The sequence below is a fragment of the Cricetulus griseus genome, chromosome 4 (genome assembly GCF_003668045.3).
Source record: "Cricetulus griseus strain 17A/GY chromosome 4, alternate assembly CriGri-PICRH-1.0, whole genome shotgun sequence".
In the NCBI taxonomy this organism is placed as follows: Eukaryota; Metazoa; Chordata; class Mammalia; order Rodentia; family Cricetidae; genus Cricetulus; species Cricetulus griseus.
The window spans coordinates 92,490,909-92,511,857 of record NC_048597.1 but is presented as its reverse complement, the minus strand read 5'-3'; the positions used below and the strand labels follow the sequence as shown (position 1 = coordinate 92,511,857).

The 20,949-nt window shown below is 49.4% G+C and overlaps 1 protein-coding gene across 1 annotated transcript in view; it reads left to right on the top strand.

Moving 5' to 3' along the window:
- Myo18b (myosin XVIIIB) overlaps window positions 1-20,949 on the top strand; it is a 180,529-nt gene that overhangs the window by 24,447 nt on the left and 135,133 nt on the right. The window contains exons 12-20 of the mRNA XM_035444166.1: window positions 1,555-1,728; window positions 5,114-5,204; window positions 7,423-7,615; window positions 8,120-8,200; window positions 9,937-10,084; window positions 12,866-13,025; window positions 16,142-16,325; window positions 17,075-17,294; window positions 20,114-20,223. Of these exons, the coding sequence (XP_035300057.1) occupies window positions 1,555-1,728; window positions 5,114-5,204; window positions 7,423-7,615; window positions 8,120-8,200; window positions 9,937-10,084; window positions 12,866-13,025; window positions 16,142-16,325; window positions 17,075-17,294; window positions 20,114-20,223 (1,361 nt within the window). The remainder of the gene's footprint in view (window positions 1-1,554; window positions 1,729-5,113; window positions 5,205-7,422; window positions 7,616-8,119; window positions 8,201-9,936; window positions 10,085-12,865; window positions 13,026-16,141; window positions 16,326-17,074; window positions 17,295-20,113; window positions 20,224-20,949) is intronic.

The following is a 20,949-nucleotide window of genomic DNA, read 5'->3' as shown; positions in this document are numbered from 1 at the left end:
CATCACCAGCACCATCACCATCATGACTGCACCACCATCATCATCACCACCATCATCACCATCATCAGCTATGTCATCCATCATCTTCCACCGACTGCCCCAAGTCTCAGTTTTATTGCCATTGGGAAGTAGCACCTGCTGTGAGCATCCCCGTGTAGCTGGCACACAGGAACTCCCAGCAAGCAGCCTGTTTGTGATCCTCCCCAGGCAGCGCTGGTTAAAGTCTCAGGCAGAATCTCTCCCCCAGGGTTCCAATTTTGCCTTGAGACTGATTGTTTAGCTGTCTCCTTGGCCCACTGGGCCCTGGCAGTCACCTGGGAGACAGAGGAATGTCTGCAGGTAGCTGTGGTTTGTGTTTCAAAGAAAGAAACACATTTGCAAGAAGACTTGAGACAGAGAATGCTTGAAGGGAGCACATTGTGATATGTTTTAATTAGTCAGTTATTTGTATTTGGGTCACAAAAATCAGTCCACAGCTCTTGTAGGTGGTTTAGAAAATGTCAGTTCCTCACCCTGTCATGATTACTGTCTGACTGCATTTCTGTTTGTCATGTTATTTAAAAGAATTAAAAACATCTAGTTATTTGTGTGGCATATGTAGACAACCTGCAAGGGTTTTTTTTTTTTTTCTCTCTCTCTCATTCTGCCCTGCGGGTCCTGGGAATTGAACTCTGGACTTTCAGGCTTGGTGGCAAGTCCCTTGCCCACAGAGTCATCTCACCATCCCCTTCCCACTTTTCTTATTGTAACAGCACTTTAGAAATGATGTCACAGTATCTTGTGGGGTGGTTTTTCATCCACTTATTACTTAACCCCATCTGTGAGCACCAGGTGTGCTACAGAAAGTCAGGGAGTGTCAAACCACTTCACGCCACTCATTGGCTTCAAGCGTATCTCGACTTCACTTTGCTGCCTTCCTCCCCATTATGCTCCAGCGGACTGGTTGTCTTGGCACACTGCACTCATTTCTGCCCCAGGACCTTTGCACTGCCCCCTCACCTCTAATCTCCTTACTGGTCACAGCCCAGCCAAGTCCATTATCACATCTTCCCAGAATTCCTCTGGCCAGCAGACACTAACACAACCTCCACCTCTCTTTGTCCATTATTCTGGTTTGGTTTCTCCTTGGGATATGTACCACCTGAAGCCATCTCTCTTATCTGTCTGTCTGCTTGCTTCTTGCCCAATTCCCTCACTGGACTATAAGATGCGTGCGGGAAGTCAACGTGTGTGACTTTCTGTCACATCAGAGGTGCTCAGTAAATATGTGCTGAACATACAGGTGGCTGTTTGGATATGTGGCTGGGCAACTGGGTAAGTGGTTGGGTGGCAGATTGGGCAGGCAGAGGGTCAAAAGGTAGTAGATGTGCACACAGATAAATACATGGGTGGACATGTCCTGATCCTACCCTATTCTCCACTTAGGGTGCTCTCCTTTATTGTCTTTAATAGCTTAAAAAAAAAAACAGATGGGGGGGGGAGAAAGCAGGATTCCCTGAGGTGTTCTGTGCCTAGCATGTCACCCCATACCTCTTCCTCAACCTCTCTGCACAGTGGGCCGGAAGCAGTTCATGCGGTTTGAGTGGGCCAACCACGCTGCTGAGGCCCTGGGATGTGACTACGAGGAACTGAATACCGCCACCTTCAAGCACCACCTACGGCAGATTATCGAGCAGATGACATCAGGGTCGCAGCGCCAGTGTCTGGAGGACAATGATGCTAGCTCAGGTACCAAGTCCTCAAGGCCTTGCTCTGGGAGCCTTGCTCCTTATGGGGGCTGCACTGGGGTCTGCACAAATGCTTCCCCATGTCTTCACATGTTCATCAAGACGTCTTAGGAGAGTTGCTCTGTGTACAAGTGCCAGGCCATGGAACAACAGTGTTGGTGGGAAAGGGAATGGTTCCTCTCTGTTTGGTGCTTATGGACAAACAGCTCTCTCTGGCCAGTGACCAATGAGGCTGCTGAGTCCTGGGTGGGTCCTCTGTGCTGGGAGGAGGAACACTTAGGCAGTGTCCAGAGGCCTGATGTGTTTCCACTGTGGTTCATGTTTGTTGAGCTCTTGAAGGCAGGGAAGCAGGCCTACTTACCTGTGTGAGGTTGAGAGTGAGGCTAGTGTTTCTGGAACCAGGAGGGATGTGGGAGAGAGGCTGGAGGGCCAGTGCCTATCAGCACACACAGTTTGCAATGACTGATGGGAAACTGAAGAGCAGCTTCACAGGGAAGGACGAGGGTTATCCTGTTCTCGGGAGATCTCAGCTGGAAAGGTGAGTAGTGAGGCAGGGGAGAGATGAGAACTTGTAGAAACCACAGGTGAGGGCTGGGGCTGAACTCAGAGGGCAGAGTTCCTGCCATGAAAGCGTGGGAACCTGAGTTTGGATTCCCAAAGACCCACCTAAAAGCTGGGCACAGCAGTGCATGTCAGCCCCTGAGGAAGCAGAGATGAGGAGGCCCTGGGGTCCACTGAGTTGGTGAATTCTGGGCTCAATGAGAGGCCTCGTCTCAAAAGATGAGGCACAAAGTGGTGGAAGGAGACTCCAGTGTCACCCTCTGGCCTTCACACACACTTAAACATTCACACACAAGCACAACACCAACACACACATACACACTGTCACACAGAAACACAACACCAACACACATGTATACACACAAACACAACACATTCACAGACACACACACACACATACACACAGATACACACACTCACGAATGCACTCACACACATGTCACTACATGAAAGGGGGATGGGGACAGATGCTGGGTCTGGGGTACACACTGAGGTGACACAGTAAACACTGGGGTGTCAACTTAGATTGGGCCCGAGGAGCCATGGGGAAAAGTTTGGGCATTTTGCTGGTGAAGGGCAGGTGAGAGGCTTCAAGGAAGGCTCTTCAGGGTCCTGAGGCTGTCGTTGTAGACGAGGGAGCTGTGCTTTGTCATGTATGGACTTGCGATGACAAGGAGTCTGAACTAACCTCCAGGACAAACCTCTTTGGGTCTCTGGAGCTGTCTATCTTCCAACAAAGTAGACGGCTCTTCTGTTGCTTTTCCAGTTAGTATTCTGCTGCCTTCTCCTCTCATCTGTAGCACACCACACACACGAAAGCATGCTTATGTGTGCACACCCATGTACACATGTGAACACCCATGCAACATATGTGCATAGGTGAGCATCATGTACACACATGGCTACGTGTGCTACATACATGAAAAGACACATGTACAGAATGTACATGAGACAGATGGGCAGACACACAGACACACCACTTTTTGAGTGTGAGTTGGTCTGTCCAGTAAAGGTCTCAGAGATAGACGTTAAGCAGACAAGGGACCTGTGTGCCTCAGATCGATGCTGGGAGGCTGTGGGTTGCCTAGCAACAGCCCAGGGTGGGGATGGAGATAAAGGAGGGATGGGAAATGCTTGGGAGCAGTGGGCAGACTGTGTAGAATGTGAAACAGAAGTGTTTGTCTGGAGGGGAAATGGATTCTAATTCTATGAAGGGAACTGGGTGGAAGGTCAGGAGCTGTGACTGGCCTCTCTCCACTGCACAGCCTTGTCCAGGCTAGCTGCTTTCACAGGATACACTTGTGTCCCTACGTTCAGTCAAGTCTCAGGTCTGCTAAGCCCCCCACCCCACCCCCTGAAACCCTGGAGAGAGAGCTTCTGCTGTTTCCCACTGTTCTGTGCCCAATTCATGCCTCTGGGCTGATGGAGTCCGATTATCTTACCATTTGCTCTGCTTGGATGACCAAGTTATCTCAACAAAGTGATTCTGGCCAATTCAAACAATTGGAAGGCTCTGTGAACCCAGACTGCTGTGTTTTTCGGGATATTTCACCCGAGTCAAATCTTAGGAGTGAAGTGATCGAATCTGATTGTGAACCTGTGACCACTTCCAGAGAAACAGGCACAACAAACATCGCCTGTGCTTACATTTCGTGCTTGGCACTGGGGATTTAAAGCCCCAATCCCAGAGCTAGTTCCTCATTTAGAGGCACCCCCAGTCTCAGAAGGGAGACATAGTTTGAAATAATACGGACCATGGAAGCAAAGTATAGATCTAAAGTATAAGTATATGATTTATGCCAAGACCAGGGCTGGCGGTGGGCTGAAGGGCAGAGATTGTCAGGTCAGTTACCCTAAAGCGAAACTCTGCAGTCACCTTTCTGTAGTGTACAAAGGACGGGAGCCAGTCACATTCAGAATGGTTATTTGGACTGAGAGGGCAATCAAGGGTCCCACCATTCAAGGACACACTCCTAGTGACCCAGTACCCCCCCCCCCGGCTCTGTCTCTTAAGTTTCTGCAATCTTGAGGTAGTACCAAGCTGAAGACTGAACATGGAATGCAGCACCACATCCAAAATATAGTGGCGTAATGGTTACTTTTCTATCGTTGTGATAAGACACCATCGCCAGTGCAACTTCTAAAAGAAAGCATTTGGCATGGCGGCAGGCGACAGGCTGAAACAACAGTAGGAAGCTCACATCTGGAGCCCCAAGCATGAGGCAGGGAGAGTTAATGGGAATGGTTCAAGTCTTTTGAAACCTTAAAGCCCACACCTCCTCCCTCAAGGTCTCACCTCCTAATCCTTCCCTGTAGTTCCACCAACTGGAGACAGATATTCAAATGTGTTAGCCTGTGGGAGCCATTCTTATTAGAACATTTCAGTTGCTCTCTGAGGAGCTTTGAGGCATCAGGAGAGGGAGGCATGGTGTGCTATGGGGGTCTCTGGGGTCCCACTAGGTTATTAGCACTTTCCTTTTTCTTTTTTTTTTGGTGGGGGGTGTTAGTTTCTTTCTCTCTCCTTTCTTTCTTTCTTTCTTTCTTTCTTTCTTTCTTTCTTTCTTGTTTGTTTTTGTTTATGGGACAGGGTTCCTCTGTGTAGCTTTATAGACCAGACTGGCCTCGAAATTGCAGAGATCTGCCTGCCTCTGCTGGGATTAAAGGCATGCACCACCGCCGCCTGGCATGTTAGCACCTTTCTTAAAACCACTTGTGCGTTATTTGAGCACTGAGACACCCTGGCTAATTGATGTCAATGGATGCCCTTGGACCTGGGAGAGGTCATGACCTCTGAATACCTATCCTTTTCTGTCTCCCCAATCCAGGGCTCAAGATGACCGGTGTGGAGTGTGTGGAAGGGATGGCCTCTGGCCTGTACCAAGAGCTCTTCGGGGCTGTGGTCTATCTCATCAACAGGTAACAGTGATCTCATCAGGCTGAGCCAGGCCTCCTGTGGTGCATAATGGGCACAAGCCAGGGACATTTTCAGGAGTGGGATACTTAGAGTGGAGGAAGGGCTTTTAAGGCAGAACCGGCCTTATATCTCACCCTTGCTGAGTGATGTCACCAAGTCCATTTATCTCTCTGGTCTTCACACTTGAAAGTCGCTGTTTCCTCTGGGCTCATTGGGACATTAGAAGAAGTGAACAATCCATTGATGTAAGTTTCTAAAGGTGCAAATACCAATGGCAGGGACTGGGAGCATAGCTCAAGAGCCAAAGCTCTCCCACTCAAGCTAGAGGGACAAAGTTCAGAGCCCATTGCCCAGCTAAAAATCCAGGTGTAGAAGCACACATCTGTAACCTCAGCACTGGAGAGATGAAGCCAAGCAGATCTCAGCAAGCTGAAGCACTGAGCTCCACATCCAGTGAGAAACCCTGCCTCAAAAAGGAGATGAGCAACAGCAGATGATACATGACATGAACCTCTGGCCTCTGTATACACATACAAACACACATACACACATGTGCACATACACATAATGCACACACATGCACACACATGTGTACATGCATACATACATGTGTACATACACACCAGCACACACACACTGGCACATGCACATGTGCACACACATACACAAATAATACACACACACACACACACACACACACACACACACACACACACACACACCTGCTAAGGGCTGGGGATGGTCCTAACAATTCAACCTGCCTGTGCTGTTTACTGCTCACACTGGCCCAGGGTGCAAATGAAAGAGAATGAGGTATGTGTGGGGGAGCCAGTAAGATCTACCCTCTGCTGTCTTCCAGCATGCTGCCCTTGTCATTTGTTTTTCTAACTTCTCTTTCTGGGTGCAGGGGACAAGTAGGACAGAATGGCAGGATGGCCTGTGGGATGGCAGTCCAGGGAATATGCCTGGCTGCTCCCAGCCCAGCTTCCTCAGAAGCCCATTGAGCAGCTCCAGCATGACCCGTGGGGAACACCGGGAGGGGGCCCCCTTCTCTGCAAGAGTGCACAGCATAATTAGACTTCTGAATCCTGTTAAGGGATGAGCCGTTGCTGCGTAGCAACCAGCAACCGAGCAGCCGGGATCTCCAGTCACCAGGGCCTTGGAATCAACTCCCTTTATCGCTGTCTGAGTAATTACCATCCATCGGGAGGCGCAGGCACCTTATCTAGAAACTGAGGGATCATCGTGCTTCCAGGAAGGGAGGGCTGTGAGCCGGGAGTGAAGGGAGGCAGAGAGGCCACCTCTCCTGCCTGCTGCCTGCCAGCATCTCTACAATAGAGGCTTTGACGAGAAGGAAGGTCACCAGGCTGGTTATGGGCTCTAGCAGGTGCCTGCCTCCCCAACTTCACCCTCCTCTAGAGCATGTCTCTGTGGCGGCTGCCCCACTTGACCTCGTTTTATAGATGAAAAAATCTTCACAAGGAGAATGGAGAACTAAGGTTCAAAGCCCGCTCTCCAGATCTGATGGCATTGTTGCTGGAGATGACGAGAGCCGAGGACTTTGATGAAAGCACCAATCACAGGGCAAGCTGCATGGCCATGGCAGCGGGTGTGGTATAGCATCCCGTTCTCCCAGAAGCCTTTGGAGCTAGCCTCTTACCTTTCATCATTTCACAGTCAAGCACTGGAGAGGTCAGGAAGCTCCCCAGAGACACACAGCTCCTCTGTGGCAGAGCAGGATGGCAGCTCATGCTTCAAAGTCTTGCCATTCCATCTTTTGATTTTAGCAGTCCAGGCTGTCTACCCCGATAGAACAGTGGAACTATCCAGGGAGGCGATAGCTTAGAAAAAAAAAAAACAACTATGTAAAACATACACAATGTGGTCTCTCAGCTGTGGTGTGCCACGTGGAAGAGAATTTGTCAGGCTGAAGCTTGCTGCACCCTTGCATTATGGGACATGCTGACACTTAAACCCACTTCCTTTATCGAAGTCCTGGGCCAGCTCACTTCTGTATCATTTAACAGCTGGGGAAAGTCAGGCTCAGAGAGCTTAAGTAGCTTGCCTGGGGCGTCACAGCCTATAAATGGCCAATTTGGATTTGAAGCCAGATCTCCAAATCTGCCTAGAATGCTGCCTCGGTTTCTCCTTCTCTACTATGAGGGAGGCTTCAATCAAAAGACCATGGGTTAACTCAGAGCTTTTCTCTTCTCCCCCCAGAGCTTTCTCCTCTCACCATCTGTCTATGGCTTCCATCATGGTGGTTGATTCCCCAGGATTCCAGAATCCTCGGCACCAGTGCAAGGACCGGGCAGCCACCTTCGAGGAGCTGTGTTACAATTATGCCCAGGAGCGCTTGCAGCTGCTGTTCTACCACAGAACCTTTGTCTCTACTCTGGAGAGATACCAAGAGGTGTGTGTTAGCTGGACTGGGGTCTCCCAGGCCTGTGACCAGGGGTGAAGCCAAATGGGTGGAGTGAATGTCCACCCCAAGTGACCCTATTCACCTACACAGACAGCATCTTGTTCCAGCTCTGGCTTCCTCCGCCTCTGCCCCATGCAGAGGGCCCCTCACAAGCTGCTACTGTGTACTGACACAAGGCTGACCACCCTTCTGGGGGACAAGCAGCCACTTCCAATGGAGTGACAGGCACATGCGCCTGGCCACGTGCCTTCTGTGAGGCTTTCCATGAACGGTTAGCATGTGAGCCAGGAACACACAAGGCCCAGTGGCCTCTGAAAGGCCTCTTTCTTCATACGTCCATGGTCAGAGGGGCAAACTTTCTGTTACATATATTTCATGACAATTTTAAAGCTAACTTTGAAAGGCCGTTTTAATAGTGTTGGTATCTTAACTTTTTCCCCCTACCCACTGAGCTTACAGAGGGAACTAACATACACATTGTATGAATTTCAGGAAGGCATTCCTGTGCACTTTGACCTCCCAGAGTCATCCTCAGGAACTACAGTGGCTGTTGTGGATCATAACCCCTCCAAGGTAAGAGAGCACCTGGGGACCTGGGCTTTCAGACATGAAACCGCAGCATACAGGCTTGGGGGTACCTATTCTCCAAGATTTCTGAACCAGGATTCTCCAGGGATAGTTAGAGATATTGACTGGTGTGGGGTGTGGACACAGAAATTTCCTGGGGCCTAAGGCCTGCTGCTCAGATCTGTGCAACAGAAATGTCTTACAACAGACTCATGTGGTCCTGATGGGATCCAAACATGTCAAGGCTCCAGTGGCTTCCACCTGGAGCCATGTGGGATTCAGTTGAAGATGCTGACTGCAGAGACTGATAGGAGGGAAAGACCTTGGAGACAGACAGACTTCTGTGGGAGAGGACTCACTGACATCATTCTCCTTCCCTGAACCTGATGATTTGTACCCCAACCAGCTCACCTTTGACCTGTGACCCTGGCTTCTTATTTTTTGTTTTCTGCCCTTTCAGTTTTTGGTGTGAAAGTCCGTGAACTATGGAGCAGTACAGGAATGGGTTCTATCTCGATGACCTCAAGCCCATCTTTTCACCTCTCTCAGCCTCAGTTTCCCCTTCTCCAAAGTGGGGACAGTGTGTTTCTCTGAGTGGGCATAACCTCACTAAAACATTGAAGAGAACACACTTGCCACTGGGTGTGGCTTATGTCAGTGACCCTTCCCCTGCTTTAGGTAGGATGTGTCAGACTGCACTTCCTCATCCTGTCTGCTACTGACAGAATGGTTGTCATGGCTCCTCCTGGTCACAGTGTACCAACCGCCCTTGTGACACCTCCTTCTCCATAGCCCCAGGAATGGCTGTGGGCTGAGCCTCCTGTTGGAAGGTCTAGGGCTGTTCTCTCTGTGGGTTTCCTTACCTGTTCATCATTTGTCTGGAAGGGTCAGATGGGAGAGGGACCTGTGGCTTTGAGGACCTCTCGTCAGTAAGGATGGGCCAGCTGTCCATCTTAGCCCCAATGATGAAGACCAATAGTCATCTAGGCTTTGCCTCTAGGACCACCATGGGACCCTGAATGCATCCCTTGCCCTCTCCAGGCTTTAGAGATTGAAAGGTCACTAGAGTCCTGCTTCAGCTCTGGGAGCACCAAGTGGTGGGTTCCAGGCATAGACAGTTGGTTGGCTGATGTTGCCACACCTCATGCCTCAGTGAGCTGCTCCATTGTTTCTTGTGCCAACTCAAACCTCAGCAGGTCTGTCTCACATACCAATAGGCAAACCCATAGGTTTCCTGGAAGGATGCTATGGCTTGCTTTAAAATTCCATGTCTGCTATGGAATCAAGTTCATGTTCTCTAGAATATTCCTTGAGTGCTTATCTCTTTGAATTTATTCCTTGAGGTCTCAGCATAATAGAATACCAAGACTGCTAAGAGGGAGTGACTTGGCGGGCTGGCTGTGCACACCCCCCAGCTCCTAGTGTGTGTCTGGGGAGGAATCACAAGCAGACACACCCTTCTTAAAGCCCTAGGGTAGCCCTCTGGAGAAGGTCTTTCCAGGTTTCATTTTGCACTTGGGGAAACAAGGCTCAGAGGGGTTACAGTAGGTTGTCCAGGGTTATACGGGAGTTGAACATGGCAGCAGGAAGGATTCAGACCCTTTGCAGAGAGTGCTTGGCTTCAACACTGAGAGTGGAGTGGAGGCTGAACAGGGCCTTAGGACCCACCCAGCATGCTCAGTCCCGAGGGCCAGGAAGAATGTCCAGACCTGACTCTCAGCACACACTGAATCTCCCACCAGGCCCACTTGCCAGCTGGAGGAGCTACTGAGGCTGCTGGGGGTCTTTTCTGGGTCTTGGATGAAGAGGTCCGGGTGGAAGGCTCCAGTGACAGCGTGGTGCTTGAACGTCTTTGTGCAGCCTTTGAGAAGAAGACAGTTGGGGCTGATGGTAAGGGAGGCAGGGGGTAGGGGTAGGGGTGAGTCCTGCCTTGGCATGGGAATCTGTCTACACCAGCTGGGAAAGGCTCTGACTTCTTTGCTAGGCAATCGCAGTGCCTGGGCCCATTTTAGGAAGTCACAAACACGTGCTAATGTCTATTAAATGCAGCAGAAAATCAGGTCAAATGCAATATATACGTATATACACATACACGTAAGATGTAGGACTGTATATTAGTAGCATGGTCTATCTGTCTGTATATTGTAACACTCATAAAGCAGGATTGCATGTGCATGCACATATGCACAACATGTACATAAACACACACACACACACACACACACACACACACACACACACACACACACACCTGCCGCATTATAATGTAGCCAGGGAAATCCCAGAGAAACTCCACACCATGCTGTTTGAAACTCTAGCCTCCAAAACTATGAAGTTAAAAACTCTTTTTAAAAATGTAGGAGCCTGTCTCAGGCTATGGTCATGAAAATGGAACAGTGCATAGTTATCCAGACCTCTCTGCAGCTCCTCAGACATGCCATGCGTGCCCCCACCCTAGGGTCTGTGTACTATCCTTTTCACATACCAGGGTACCCTTCCACTGCATTGCAGCACAAGGGGTGGGCTTCCTCACCTCCCTTGAGTCTGGTGGTCCTCCCTGACCACCACCTCTCGTAAAACAATATGCCATATTATCTGCTCTGCTGACTGCCCCACATTTGTTCTTCTCCACCGTTAGACATACCCATCTCAGGGTAGGTCGCTCCTTGGGGATGAGAGCTGGGCTGGTGCCCTCACAGAGGTAATCCTTACAATAGCCCTGGTGTGATTAGGTGCACAGGTTCTTGACACAAAGTTGATGAGTATGTGAAAACTCAATGATATGGATCCAAGGAAATGAAATTCTCAAATGGGGTGTCATCTGCACCCCTACTTTTTAGTAGAAGAGACTGGAAGTCGGGTCAGAATGGGGAGGTGTCTTGTGGAGTGGGGTGGGGCTAGGAAGGAACACATTGATGTCTGTAAACCTTTCTTCTGCTGGGCTTGATTGTCCAATCCCAGGTGCTCTGTGCGGGATGTTCCAAGGCTCCTTGTTCCCACAGGGAGACTGTCCTTTAGTTCTGAATGGGCCAAGAGAGACACATTAATTCAGACCTTTTGGTTTCAATGGCTTCCCCTGCCCCTCCAGATTTTTCTAACAAGCTCTGAGCTCTTGTGAACAAAATCTGGGATGGGTACTATGATCTCAGCTGAGTGTCCCCACACAGGCTAGTGAGCCTGTCTTAGTCACTGTTCCATTGCTGTGAAGAGACACCATGACCAGAGCACCTCTTATAAAAGAAAGCATTGAACTGGGGCTGGCTAACAGTTCAGAGGTTTAGTCCGTTTTCATCATAGCAAGGAACATGAGTGGCATGCAGGCAGACATGGTGCTAGAGAAGTAGCTCAGAGTTCTACATCTGGATCCACAGGCAGCAGCAAGAGAGAGAGACCCTTGGCTTGGAATGGCCTTTTTGAAACCTCAAAGGCCACCTCCAGTGACACACATCATCCAACAAGGTCACACTTTCTAATCCTTCAAATAGTGCCACTCCCTGATGGCCAAGTATTCAAATATATGAGCTTAATGGGGGTCACTCTTATTCAAACCACCACAGAGCCCAACAAGGGTTGGAGGAGTCCCCAGGGAACCCATGTCCCTGACAGTCAAATCCTATGCGTTCTGTCCTAGGGGTTGAATAGGAAGGGCTGAAAAGACTATGCCTGGAGATCCAGTCTTATGGGGGAGTTAATGGAGGATTGGAACAACATAAGACAAGGCTTTATCTCTCAGTAGTGTCCCTCCCTCCCTTCCTCCCTCTCTCTCTTTTTCCCTCCCTCCCTCCCCTATGGATTCCTATAATCTATAAGCCAAGCATGACACTGAACACCAAGGATAGAGAGACAGACACTTTGTGCTTCCGAAGCATCGCCCACAGGTTAACATTAGTAAACAGTGGTGGAAGTGCTGCTGTTTGTTGAATGAGTGCCATGTGCCATCTAAATGTTTTATGCATCCTTTGACCCTTACCCACCTTGGGAAGTATATATTATTTAAGCTCCACTTTACAGACCAGGGAACCAAGGCTCTGAGGGAGACTTCGTGACTTGGTCCCTTTCACACAGTAATTCATTCCAGTGCATCTGCCTACATTCCCTGTAACCCTCAGGCCAGGCCATTTGTGTCTCTGATCCTGTCTCTTGTAAGCAAGGGGCTAAGGCCAGTGTCTCCCAAATGAGCCCTTGTTTGACTAGCGGTACTTCGGGTGGTTTTAGATTGAACACAGATGCATGTTTTAAAGTATTTAACAACTGCTTATCTCCATGCACGGCAGGAAAGAAATGGAGCTTGTATATATACACTAGGCTCGTGGTCAAATGCTTCTTCTAAAAAAAAATGTGCTTGGGAAAACGTGGGTGGGTTTAAATGAAACTTGATGTAAATCACAGACCAGGTGACAGCTGGGTATGTATAGGTAACTCAGGAAGAATGTGTGTTCTCTGATTTTTGGGCTAAATAGGTGTCTGGGGCCAAGAACACACACACACAAAGAATAGATCTGGAAGTAACTCATGCACCTCACTACTGCAGGGAGTGTGCGCACCAGGAACTGCTGGGTTTAGCTATCTAGAAACACATCGACTACTTTTAAATTTTGTGGTAGGGTATGGGAACAAAGTGCACATGTTCCTCATGGACCCCTGGGCACTCATGCCAACATCTCATTCCAGGGCCCTCCGTGCTTCGGATCTGTGAGCAGCCCCTTCAGTGTGAGCTATTCCATCAGCTGGGACGGGACCCTGTGCGCTATGACCTCACAGGCTGGCTTCGCAGAGCCAAGCCCAATCTCTCAGCCCTGGAGGCCCCCCAGATCCTGCAGCAGTCGCAAAGGTGAGTAGGGCTGGGTGTGGGACAGGGCAGGGGCATCCATCCCCTGTGGTTGTTTCTGTTCAGCAGCAACACAGTATGCGGCGGCGGACAGCAGTCTAGAAATCCCATCCTGTCTGCAGCTGTGGAACGAAGGCCATGACTCCAATTGGAGCGGCACAATGTATCCCCGGGGGCAGAGCAGATCCAGTAGCAGAGCGGAGCAGGCCTTCGGGGGAGCCAGCTCACAGCTAAAAAGCCAAGTCTCTGTATTTTGGCTTTCCACCTTTCATTAAGTATCTGAGAGATGATGTGACTGGAGTAACTTTTATGGACATCCTAGAACCCGGGGGCTCATAAAACCAAAATGGTATGTTTTGTAGCAGTAGAAAAAGCTCTTTGCACTCCCTGCTCACTCGTCCCAGAAGCACTAGCACGAGGCCTGAAGCAATCCAGGCTCCACTTCCAGGTTAATAGAAAATGCTTGCTTTGTGAGGGTGCTTGCCTCTCAGGTTTAGTGCTAGAAACCCACTGGGGCAGAGCCTAGAGGCAGGCAGAGAAGGAGGGACCATCGACTCGGGGAGGCAGACTAATCAGGAAGGAGTCTGTGCTGATGGCCTACTGTGTGCTGTGCTCACGCTGCATCCTTAGCTCCATTTTACAGCCAGGGAAATGTGGTGAAGTCCCTTGATGTTTTGACCATGGAATTGACTCTGCTGGCAGAGTTAGGATACAGCTTGAACCTCAACAATACTCAGGGAAGCTCTTAGGGTCTTATGGTCAGTTCATTGGAGCCCTCAAACCCAGAAGGTCACGGAAGTTCATAGCTCTAACTGAGACCCAGATGGGAAATGAGGAAAAAGAGGGTCTAGGACACCAGGGTCAAGCCCTGGTTCTATCCTTCAGTGTGATCTGAGCAGTCACTCTCTTGCCTTTGACTTCCTCCTCCATAAAGTCAAAGCCACACCAAGCAGAAGATTCAGTAGGCTGGTTCTGCTCTGCAGGCAGGGGACATACAGACTGTGCTTTGGTTTCTTTCCAGCTCACAAGGGAAACCCTGATCCTCCACTCTACAGCATGAAATGTAGGAGTGACCACACAAGGGTGCTTAGTAAAACATCTACAATATAAAGTAGCAGGAGCCTTAGGGAGGAGCCTGGGTTGCAGCAGACTCTCCGACCACACCTTGGGATATTGTAGAGCCCCTTCCTGCTTTGAGACCTGCATCTGAAGCCAAGTAAGGGGTGCTGAGTCAGGAAAGGGTGAAGCAAACTCTTACTGACCCGGTGAGCCAGAGTCTCAGTGCCAGGACAAGGGCTGAGAGGCATAGTACTACTGGGTATAAAACCTATTAGAATGTTTTGCCAAGCATGGTGATGCACACTTTTAATCCCAGCACTCCGGAGGCAGAAGCAGATAGATCTCTGTGAGCTGAGACGTGGCCGGCTCACACAGTAAATTCCAGGCTAGCCAGGTCTCACAGTGAAACCCTGTTTCAAACAATAACAGCAACAGAAAAAAAAGAGAAAACACCAAACAAGCAAAACTAAAAGAGCATTTTGAACTTGTTGCAGCAAGTGGCCCACAGATGCTAACCCTGGTGACTGTGAAAGCAAGCCCTGCTGGATCTCTCAGATAGTTGCCCTCCAGATGCCAACTCTGGTAACTGTGAGAGTAAACCTTGCTGGACCTTAGAGTGAAGATCCGTAGTCAGGGTCTCAATGAACTCACCAGGATTGGGCTCAGCATGGTGTCTCCAGGTTGTGTGTCTCTCCAGCTACAGCAGTATTGCTTTGGTTATTTATGGCTGGGCAGCTGAGGTCTCCCAAAGAGAACAGGGCACTTGCCCAAGGTCACACGAAAAAAAAAATGGAGGCTTCTATCTGATCCATCGGATACAGCCACATATCAGAACAGGGCTGGAGCTGGGAGTGGCTGCCGTCTCCACCCCAAGCTCATAGCTCCTGGATGCTGCCTCAGCATCCTGGTTAGACCTTGATGTCAGCTAACATAATGCCACACCTCTGTCGGTGATTCTTGCCACCTGCTCACTTGTTTAATCCACTGCAGACACCTCTGGCCCCTGTGAGCCAGTGTGCATCAGTCTGCATCACTTGTCTTTAGGGCAGGGACTGGAGTGGGACCTGGGCTTTTGGGTAGTGACAAAAGATCCCCAAATGCTTCATGGCAAGATAGGGCTGGTGACACTTGGTAGGCCCCAGACCTCTGGCTTCTAGCTTCTTTCACTGGAGCTGTGGGTTCTGCCCAGCTGCCTTTTTCTTTTTGAAAAAAACAACTTTAAAATTGTGATGCAGGATTATGTGAGGCCATTTCTTTCTGGCCCCGCTGTGGACTGCTCTATCTGAAGGGATGGATGGCAACCATTACATCCTGTGAATGTGCTTCAGGCCCATTCTCGTGCTACCTCACTATCTCCTCCCCCCATTAGCCCTCTTTGCTCCAAGATGGATTTGCTTCTAATCAGAGCATATATGACCTATGTTTCCATCTAGTCTGAATCCACAGATGAGAGAAAACAGTGATTTCATCTGTCTGAGACTGCCCGAGGTCTTTTAATGTGATTATTTCCAGTTACATCTATTTTTCTGCAAATGCCTAGCTCCATTCTTCTGCCTGGCCACAAAGAATCACCACAGTTGTGATACAAGCCGTGTTTCTTTACCCATGCCTTTGTTGGACACCTGGGTTGGCTCCATACCTCTCTGCCCCTGTGCAAGGCCAGCCTGGGTTCCTGAGGGAGCCTTAGAAGCCAAGGCGCACTCACAATAAGTATTGGAAGAAGAGGCCGGTTGTGGGGAGGCTCAGGGAAGGTGGAGACTGTGTAGGTGTGAGCCTCGGCACCTCATTATTGTAGCAGTGAGTCACTCATTCCTACAATCATATAGTTGGTACATACCTGGCCTGCTCTAGGGATAATTAACATGGCTGTGCCTTCAGGAGGGGAGTGTGTATGGGATTGCTGGGAGGGTGATCCTCATGGGCAGAGAAGAGAGAGCTGCCCAGGAAAAAGCCAGCATTTCTGAGACAGGAAGATTATGAATAGAGAGGCTTATGTCTTCCTTCCACATGGGTGAACTTGCCAGAGAGTCCCTGGCAACCTGCTCTCTCTTCCTCACTAGGAAGGAGCTGCAGAACCTCTTCCAGGCCCGGGCCAAGCTGCCTCCTGTGTGCCGTGCAGTGGCAGGCCTTGAGGGCACCTCTCAGCAGGCTCTGCACCGGGGTCGTGTGGTTCGGAGGGCTTTTGCCAGCAGGGTCGCTGCACTGAAGAGGAAGGCTCCCTGTGCCCAGATCAAGCTGCAGATGGTGAGTGAGTGAGTTAGGCTGTGACCTGTGTCACCTTGGACCTCCATGACACGAATCACCACTCCAGCAGGCTGCTCACTTCTACAATGCCCTGTAAAACCCCAGGGATAGGTTCCCTTGTTCTGCTGAGAGGGACACAGAGGTTCCAAGTCTTGGAGAAGTGTGGCTATGGCCACCCCTGAGAAATGACCCATCCAGGTCCAAGGCCAGAGCCTTGGATACTTGGTGTTAAGCTGAGGACCTTGGGGGATACTCATGGGTCACCACTGCCCCCTTTGTCTGAGCTGCCAGACTAGTTCCATCTGCCTTTCTTCCTGAGACACCCCCTCTGGTGGGGTGCAGGCAGCAGGATCCAGCACCTGTGTGATAACAAAAGTGACCATCGGGTTGGTTGGTTGCTGGTCAGGCTGAGTGCAAAAAAGAACTGCCATTGCAGATCGCAGACCATGGGAAGGATGTCTTTGAAGAAAGAAAATCACACAGTACTAGCCCCAAGTACTTAGTCCTGGGTTCCTCTGCTGGAAGGGAGTATTTCTGTGACCTGGTCCCACTCACTGGTCTCTCCCATGCCTCAGTTTCCCCAGCTGTGTCCACCAGGCCACTTATTTTTCCTGAACATAAACCAGTATAAGTGCAATGTTTTGGGTGTAGAACATAGTGAGTCCCCAGGAATGTCCAGACCATGCTCAATTTATTCTGCCTGTCCTCCTGAGGCATTGGCTCTGATTCCCTGTCTGCTTTGGTCCCAGGATGCTCTCATCAGCTTGTTGAGCCGGTCTCAGCTGCACTTTATCCACTGTCTTGTGCCAACCTCAGTGGAAAGCAAGCCTGGGCAGGGGACTCCATCACCTCCACAGCCTGGTGGAGACCAAGGTGGAGCCAATGAGCCCCCAGCTCTGGACATCCCAGCAATGAGAGTTCAACTTGCAGGCTCTCATATCCTAGAGGCATTGCGACTGCACAGGGCAGGTAAGAAACAGATGGGGACAAGGTGCCCTTGTCCTGGCAGCACCCATTATGTGCCAGTCAGCCATAGGACAGGGACAATCATTATATGTCAGATGGTCATAGAACAGGAACATCCACTATGTTCCCTGCGCTGTGCACACAGTGAGAAAAGTTGAATCTGCTTCCCATTTTACAGATGAAGCAACTGAGGCTCAGAATAGTGAAGGACTCCTCAGGGTCACACTACAGGGACAAAGCAGCTCCCGAGTCTGAGTCAGGTTTCCCTGACTTCCAGAGTTGCTTCTGGCTCCAGAGGGCTAGGCTTAGTCTTCCACACTTGTCACAGGAAGAGTAGATGTTCCCAAACCAGTCATAGTTTGTTTTCAGACTGTCAGCTGGTGTGAAGATCTGTGCCACTGCCGGGATGACAAGATGACGGAGCAGAGGTGAAGAGTGACCGGCCTGCAGCCAATAGTGCTAAGGTTTTCTTTATTTAGATACACCAGTCAAGTGCAGGCCAAAGCAAGAGGGAGGGAGCTGGAACCAGTGCCAGTAGCTGGGGAGCAGAAGAGAGAAGGGCCAGGGTCTCCACATGCAGCCCTTAAGAACCTTCACCCCAGACTTCCCTTCACCCCGCCCTCACGGGCGTGTCCCGGCACACCTGTCTGGGTTGCCTGGGGCAGGGTTAGGGTGTCTCCCTACAATTCCCCTTTTAATCTAAAAGAGGATTAAAACTTAATAGTGTAAGACGTCTAAAATTAACAATCATAAAGGTGAAATATAAGAAGATACAATAATCTGCTATTGCACATCCTATGTCTATTCCAGCTAAGCCCTAAAGTCATGTGGAAAGGGTATCTAACTTGAACACCTCCTTTCAATCCCAACTCTAAACAATAAGAAGTTCATTCTTAACTAGGCCTACACTACCCTAATAAACAATAATGGGGAACGGGGGTGTAGCATCTTCTAAGTTACTTCCTGCTGAAATGGGATGATGGTAGCCATGTGGGGTCCTGTGGAAAAAAAATGTTAGTACAGGGAAAGTCTCTAATGAGTTGTCTCTAGTCCATGTTAGATGAGATTTGATTGATTGAAGATCTAGGTTGAAATCCTCAATTTGATTGAAGTTAGTACTTGAGGTTCCAGTTGGAGTGTCAGTCGAAACGGAGTGAGTTGAATCCAGTGCAGTCGGAGAGGTGTAGTCCAATTCTTTTTCCGGAGCATGTGGGGATTGTTGTTAGGCTGGTTCTCATTGGCTGTATGGGACTCAAGCATAAGTGTCATCAGAGAAATGTTCGCTTGTACATGTATGTGTACTGGGAAAGGCAATCCTTGAAAAACGACAATTATGAGAGGGTGTAGGCCTTGAAAGAAAGAGCCAAGAAAAGACAAAGATTATTTTTTATTTATTCTGTATTACAGCAATTGGCTTCTTGATATAACACAGAAACTTTAACATTTTGTTAAATTACACGCTTGGATTTTAGGGTAGGAAAGCCAAATCTAACTCTAAATCCAGCATCGATTTAATTGAATAGGGACTAGGAAATGAAGAGAAATAGTTATTTGAGAGACAGCTGTAAATTTTACCGTTCCTTTTGTTGGATGGTTATAGCTACGTTCTTTCCTTAAGTATCTACACATGTAGTGTCCTTTGATTTCTGGAGGTGGGTTTTCCTGTGAGGATAAAAACAAAGCATTTCCCATCCTTTGGGAGGCTTTTATTTAGTTCATGAGATATACCTCAGTAAATACCTGTCAGTCGTCCTTGTTGAGAGGGTTGTCTTTTTCAACTCGAATCTTGATCAATTTTGATGGGATCTAAAGACTTTCTTCTCCTGTGGAAACAAATGTAAAACCCCTACCCCAACGTAACACATGTCCAGGTTTCCATACCGAGGTCAGTACATCTTTGAAATACACAGGTTGGTTCAGTTCAGCAGTTTTTTCCGTAGTCCAGTGTCTTTCCACAGCTGTTTGTCCGTTGTCATTGGCATTAAGAAAGTTTAGTGTTAAAAAAGCATTATGTAATCTATGTTGTCCTATCTTGTGGTCACTGCAAATGCCACGTCAATAGTGGAGCTGTGGACACAGAGCATTTGACAGAGAAGATGGAGGTCCTTAAAGACAAGGCTGAGACACCCCACTCCTCTGCACAGGCAGAGGGAGGTGAATAATGTCACAGGGGAAAGAACGGAGTTCACAGCTGGCAGCTGGGCCCCACAGCCAATAGACCGGCCTGACTGATAGCAGGCAACTGTTGCATCAGAGTGTGTGTATATGTGTACATGTATGCGATTGTGTCCGTGTGAATATGTGTGTGGGTTCATGAGTTTGTGTGTATGCATGTGTGTGTGGTGCTGCATTGTGTGTGTGTGTGTGTGTGTGTGTGTGGTGTTTGTGTATATCTGAATATGTGTGTGTGTCTGGTGTGTATGTGATGTGTTTATATGATTGTGTGGTGTGCATATATGTGTGTGGTATGTGATGTGTGTGGCATCTCCTGTCTGTTCCCAGTACTTTTCTCACCACTTAGATTAAATGAGAAGCATGATGCCCTGGTCAGTGTACAAAGACTTTAACAACCTGTCCCATAGGGTGAACAGAGAAGCATGTCCCGTGGGACACTGGAGGGAAGGGGTATTGGTGTGTGAGAGTTATTGAGAGAGAGTTACCTGAGAGAAAGCCCCAGGAAGACGCTGTAGAGTTGAGGAGGAGGTCTGTAAAAGAAGTCGCAGACCAGGGACATGTGAGCCACAGCCAGTGTTGACTGAGTGCTACCTACCAGAGGCACTGCCTGTGTTTTCCCACCAGTGACTGGCCTGTTCTGTCCCCAGGTTATGCTGACCACATGGGGCTCGTTCAGTTCCGCCGTCGGTTCCAGGCGCTGGACCCTCAGCTACTGAAGAAGCTTGACTGGACCTCTGAGGGACTAGATGAGAGGAAGGTATGTGATGTTGGCTCACAAGCAGGAGGAGGCCAGATGCTCCCATGTGGGCTGCAGAGGCTGTTCTGTGTGGACTGCTCAAGGGCAGCTGGAGCATGAGGGATCTCAGAGTGGGGCCATGAGGACGGTGAGAAGAGTGGTCTGCGATTGGTGTCAGACCTCAGCCTTAGGCTGCATTTCTACCCAGAAAGCCCTCCTAAAATCTTCATGAGGGCACACAGAAAAGAGGAAATACAGTGGTGTGTCCTGTGTCCCAGTCACAAGGACCGAGACAGCACAAAATCCAAGGGGACCAGCTGCACCGAAGTCCTGAGATGGCCCACGGGAATGTTTGAGGAGCACCTCACTTGAGAATGTAATGAATAGGCCACCTCAGGGCCTTTGCGCTGGCCTCCCTCTCTCCAGTGTTCACAGATGTACCCTCTGCTATCCAACCCCAGCTCAGGGACACCCATCACGATTCCTCTTGTTCTGATGTCTCATGAGTCCCTCCCCTAACTGAAATTAAATTTCCCAGGAAGGACTCAGTAATTTTAACCAGATGGCTGAGTACACACACAGGTGTGTATGCACACACAAGCACACGTGTGTGTGTGTGTGCACACACATGCACGCAGACAGACATAGGCACATACAAGTCACATGTGTGTACATGCACTCACTCACACACACACACACACACACACACACACTCGCACACACACGCACGCACGCACGCACACACGG